Here is a 5,011-nt window from a genome sequence, read left to right on the forward strand (position 1 = left end):
ATAAACTACCTGGTGCGCTGCCCAATATCTCTAAAAGATGCACAGTACTACAGAGTCCAGGATCTAGGAAGGTACTTCTTTAAGCTAGTGCTAACAGCAAACACGACTTTCCCTATACAAATTTAGGCAAATACTGACCAATCCCTTTAAGCTACCAGAGTGTCCATAAAAGAAAGACAACCAAATTATACATTTTATTCACATTTATTTTTCGCTTTTAGTGTGCTCACAGAAAATTAGAACACCTTAAGCAGGAGTTTAATAGCAATTTTTGTAAGCAAAGTTACATTCCATCTCTAAGTCAAATTGGTCAAAGCTTCTCCAGTATTTACAAAAACATGATAGACAAGATGCTACACAAAAAAAAAAAAACATTGCATCTGAAGAGTTTTCCTTTATTTTCAAAGACAACTGGAAAAGAAAGCATTGTCTGCTGTAATCAAAAACATACCACAGTATAAACAGTAACCATTCCACTTATCACAGCTTGGTTGAGTTTAAAATTTGTGTTTAAAAGGTCCAAGATGACTGCAGTTTTACAAAAATGGGCAGGGTGGAAAGAGTTGCAAACTTCATGTGCTTCTGGATATCAAGATTTGTTTTTGTTTTTGTCTTTTTTTTATACAATAGTCACAGTTAAAAACACCCTGCTGGTAATACATAATTACACTTTATTAAGGTCATAAACCAGCAATAAACAATAAAGCCTATACAACTTGTATTTCTACTTAATCACTGACTGATACAGCTAACATGAGATAAGTGAAAAGTTCCTATGGTTTAAATGAATTCCTAAGACTATGATCTCTTTATCTGGGTATTGATTTTTTATTTTTTTTTTTCCTTTTTCCTTTCCTTCTTAATCAAGACTTGTAGTGTTGTAAACCTTATAGAACATCTGCCTCACAAAATACATCGTAATAACTTTCTTTTAAAAAAAAGACTAACCCCTTACATCATTTCTGGCAGGGCGCGCTCCCAGCAAGGGCTGCGCACCCCGGGTTCCCCACTGCGGCCCCTGTCACTTCATTTGATATCCCTTATTGACCCACCCATCTCCTTCATATATGGGCATGTCCATAGACCGATCGGGAAAAGTTTTATAATATGAAGAGTTGCAAAGTATGAAATTAAAAAACAAAATTGAAAAAAAAAAAACCGAACCAAAAAAAACCCGAACCAACCAAAACAAAACATTAATACTGATGGGGAAAAAAAAAAAAAAAGAAGAAAAAAATTATAGAGGGTGGGAGGAGAGCGGAGGGGGGCCCCCCTCCGCCAGTTGGAATGGCGGCAACACACAACGATTTGAGATGGGAGCTGCGGGGGGAGAGAAAAAAAAGAAACGAAACATCTTTTAAATCAATCCCTGGTTGTAGACAAGTTCTCCGAGACCAGTACCTGGCACCACTCCAACAAACAAACAGGGGGGAAGAAAAGTCCGTCGGCGAGGGGCGGCGGCGGCACTTACTCCGCCGGCTCGGCGGCGGGCCCCTCCGGACTGCTCTCGGAGGGGGGCTCCTGCCGCGCCGCCGCCGGCTCCTCCGCTGGGGCCGCCTCCTGATCGCCGCTGCCCGCCTCGCTCGTGGCGGCACCGGCGCCCGCCGCCTCCTCAGCTGCCTTCGCCTTCCCCTCCGCCGCCTGCTGCGGCTCTTCCACAGCCGCCGCCGGGACCTCTTCTCCCGCCGCCTTCTCGGGGGCGGCCTCGTCCGATTTGGCCTCCTGCGAGTCCCCCACCTCCTCCTTCGCCGCCTCGGCGCTGCTGCCGGCGGCGGCAGCGGAGGCTTCCTCGGCGGCGGCCTTGCCTTCCTCGCTACCCGCCACCTCGGGGGCTGCCGCCTCCTCTTTCCCGCCCTCCGCCGCGGCGGCCACGCCGCCCTCGCTCTCGGCGCCCTCGCCGGCCTCCTTCTTGTTCTTCTTGAAGGAGAAGCCGCTCAGCTTAAAGGACTTCTTGAAGGAAAAGCGCTTCTTTTTTTTTTTCGGGGTCTCGCTGCTGGACGAGGGGGTCGCACCCTCCTCAGTCTTGGGGGAGGACTCCCCCTCCGCCGGGGAGGCCGGCTCGGTGCTCTCCGCCTCGGCCACCTCCTTTTCGGAGGCGGGCTCCGACGAGGCCGCCTCCTCCTTGCCCGTGTCTTCGGCGGGCGCGCTGCCGTTGGCCTGCACCTCCTCCTTACCCGCCTCCGCTGCAGCGGGGGAGGCGTCGCCGTTCACTTTCACGTGGCCGTTCTCCTGCAAGACAGCGACCAATGTTACCAGCGGTGCCGAGAGGCTGGGGGAAACACGGGGCGCAGCCACCCTCCCCGCCCAGCGGCCTTTCCTCGCCCACTTTTTGCTCCCAAGGTTTAAACTCCCGGGCCCTCCGCAGACCCTCGCTCGGCTGGGCCTCGGCGGGCGCCCCCAGCGGCGGGCGCGACGGGCGGCAGCCGCCAGAGGGCGCCGCGGGTCCACGCAGCGGCTGCTTCGCCGCTCACCCCCGCCCCCGGCGCGCCCCGTCCAGCCGCGGCGGCGGCACGGGGCGGGGAAGGCAAGGCAAGGCAAGGCTAACAAAGCTCGCCCGGCCCCGGAGCCCCCGCCCGCCACCGCTGCCCCTCTCTGCCCGGGCGCTGCGGCGAAGCGCCCCCGCCCTCCCCTCCCCTGTCTTCCCCCTCTGTCGCATTTGCATCTCTCAGGCGCCCGGAGCGCGGCGGGCTGCCCCGGGCGGCAGCTGCGGGGGCAGCGGGGGGTGCCCGCCCGCAACGCCGCCGCTGAGCGGGGCACGGCCGGCTCGGCAGCCGGCTCACGCTTGGGGGTGGGGGGTGGTGACTTGAGAGCCGTCAACCCCGCGGCTGCTTGACCCCCCGGCGGAGCTGCCGCGGACGGGGCGGGAGGCGCAGCCCCTGCTCCGCGCTCCCGCCCGAGGGGGGCTGCCCGCCGCCGAGCCCCAGGCGGGCGGCTCCGTTCCCCGCCGCCACAAGGGTATCCGGCTACCGCGGGAGGTGTTTCGGCTAGTGAGCGGGGGTCTTCGGGAGGAGGGTAAGCGGACAGAAAAGCCGAGCGGTGTAAGATCCTTCCGTTTACGAGCCATTGGGACGCTTCACCACGATACACGAGGGATTAAAAAAAAAGGGGAAAAAAAAAAAAGATGCCCCCTCCTCCCCCTCCCCCCTGAGGAAAGATAAAGGAACGAATCATTCAAAGTCGAACCCGTTAAAAAAAGAAAATATTCCTTTGCCTCGAGTTGCAAAGATAAAAGGATCGACCGTATTCTCCATTGAATGTGCCACTGGGGCATCAAAGGAAGAAGAATTAAACAGGATATGAAAGAGAGTCCGTCGAAGTTGGCTTAAAAAAAAGAGTAGGTTTAATTTTTTTTTTTATATTTTTGTTGGTTTTTACCTGTCCATTCGCCTTGGATGGAGATGCAGCCACTGCTTCCCCCGGTTTCTCGGCGGAGGCTTCGCCCTTTGCAGCGGTCTTGGAGAACTGGGCACCCATGCTGTCTTATTCAACAAAGAAACTCAACAGATCCAAAAGGAGGGGAAACAAAGAGCGTTGGTTTGGTATAAATACTGGGCGACCAGCAGCAGTAGCAACACACACACACACCAGAGGGGAAAAAAAAGGAGAAGAGAGAACAGAACCGATTATAATGCACTCCTTTTAAAAAATTTAAAGTTGAAGAGATCAAAAAGCAGCAGCATAGGAGGGAGGGGAAAAAAAGGGAGGAAAAAGTCGAGCAAAAAAAAAAAAAAAAAAAAAAGGAGCCCAAGTTTAGTAAAAAGAAGTAATAAAAAATCCCAGATTTGTAGCCGTACTGTAGACAAGGAGAAAATGGAGAAATCTCCCTGGTTGCTAATAAGATGCGGAGTCCAACGCCCAAGTGCACAGATGAATGGGCTTCCCGAGCGGTGACGGCAGCCCTCCGCCCGGAGCCGGCCAATCGCCGCCGCGCCACACAAAGGGGGGCGGGGCCTGGCCGCCTGGCGAACAATGGAGCCGCGATGGCAGCGGTTTGAAATCAGCCCCCGGCCGATAATGAATGTGTGCGCCGCTCCGGCGCGGCGCGGGCGGGCGCGCAGAGATCCGCGCCACGCCACGCCGGGGAGCGGACAAAGCACCCCGATAAAGCGGAGCGGGCGGGCGGGACAATGGTGCCCAGGGCGTGAGTGTGAGTGTGAGCGAGCGAGCGAGTGTGAGTCCGGCCCTGCCCCGCCGCCTGCCCCCACCAGCTGCCGCCGTGAGAGAGCAACAGATAGTGTGTGCGATCCCGGGCGGGGGGAGAGGGAAGGAAGGAAGGAGGGGATTTGCTGCTGCTGCTGCCTTTTTTCCTTTTTTTTTCTTTCCCTTTTTTTTTTTTTTTTCCCCTTTTCTTTTCTTCCCTGGGTTTAATTGGTCGCGATTGTTAAGTCGCCCCCAATTTAGAAGGTATTTGAACCACGTAGATCGGGTTTCGCCAAACGAGATCACGAGTAGGAATTAGTAGGTCTGTAGGCCAGATGTTGCAAACGCGACAGCAGCAGCAGCAACGACGGCGGGAGCTGCTCCCGAGGCAGGAGCGGACCCCTCCCCCACAGCGATATCGGTTTGGAATAAAATATTTTGTGATTAGCCTCCGGCTCTAATTAAATTTTGCTGTCTGATTATTCCTGATTTGTGTTTTGAAAGTGTTTTCTGAGGCTGTGACCCATTTCACCGTTGCGTTTCCACGCGCTCAAGCAGTGGGCGAAGCCGCGTTATCGGGGCGAAGCGACGTTGTCGGGGGAACGTTCGCGCTTTCCTAAACCCCAGATACCCCGGGTGTGTATTTACGTTGAATTTAAACCCTCGAACAAGATGTAACCCTAAACTAACGCGTGCCGAATTAACGGAGAGCTCCAGCTCTCAGCAGCTATGGGCTGGGGGCTATAGCAGGACCCGACCGGTTTCCTTCTCGAGGGAGGGGGCGGCGTGTGCGGGAGCTGGGCGGCCCCCCCGCCGGGCTGTGCGGGCAAGGCTGGCCCAGACCCCCCCCCCCCCGCCTCCCTTCCCATCC

General features: G+C 55.2%; 1 protein-coding gene across 2 annotated transcripts; it reads right to left on the reverse strand.

Annotated features, from left to right (window-relative positions):
* Positions 1-595: 595 nt before the first annotated feature.
* Positions 596-3,981, reverse strand: MARCKS (myristoylated alanine rich protein kinase C substrate). Of its 2 annotated transcripts, XM_061460093.1 has the most exons (3): positions 3,795-3,981; positions 3,376-3,548; positions 596-2,229 (listed from the first exon to the last, which is right to left on the reverse strand). In XM_061460093.1, the coding sequence occupies exons 2-3, from the start codon at positions 3,472-3,474 to the stop codon at positions 1,468-1,470; spliced, it is 861 nt and encodes a 286-aa protein (XP_061316077.1). In that variant the 5' UTR covers positions 3,475-3,548; positions 3,795-3,981; the 3' UTR covers positions 596-1,467. The 2 variants fall into 2 exon arrangements, with proteins under 2 accessions (XP_061316077.1, XP_061316076.1); XM_061460092.1 differs by having other exon boundaries at positions 3,376-3,981.
* Positions 3,982-5,011: the final 1,030 nt, after the last annotated feature.

The sequence above is a fragment of the Pezoporus flaviventris genome, unplaced genomic scaffold (assembly GCF_033815535.1).
Source record: "Pezoporus flaviventris isolate CSIRO_AGI_PZ_B2104156 unplaced genomic scaffold, CSIRO_AGI_Pfla_v1 ptg000031l, whole genome shotgun sequence".
Lineage (NCBI taxonomy): Eukaryota > Metazoa > Chordata > Aves > Psittaciformes > Psittacidae > Pezoporus > Pezoporus flaviventris.

Excerpts from the sequence above, each read along its gene's own strand:
- MARCKS (XM_061460093.1), bottom strand. The coding sequence starts at position 3,474 with ATGGGTGCCCAGTTCTCCAAGACCGCTGCAAAGGGCGAAGCCTCCGCC. Across the intron at positions 2,230-3,375 it reads CATCCAAGGCGAATGGACAG|GAGAACGGCCACGTGAAAGT; the intron begins GTAAAAACCAAC and ends GCTGTCTTGCAG.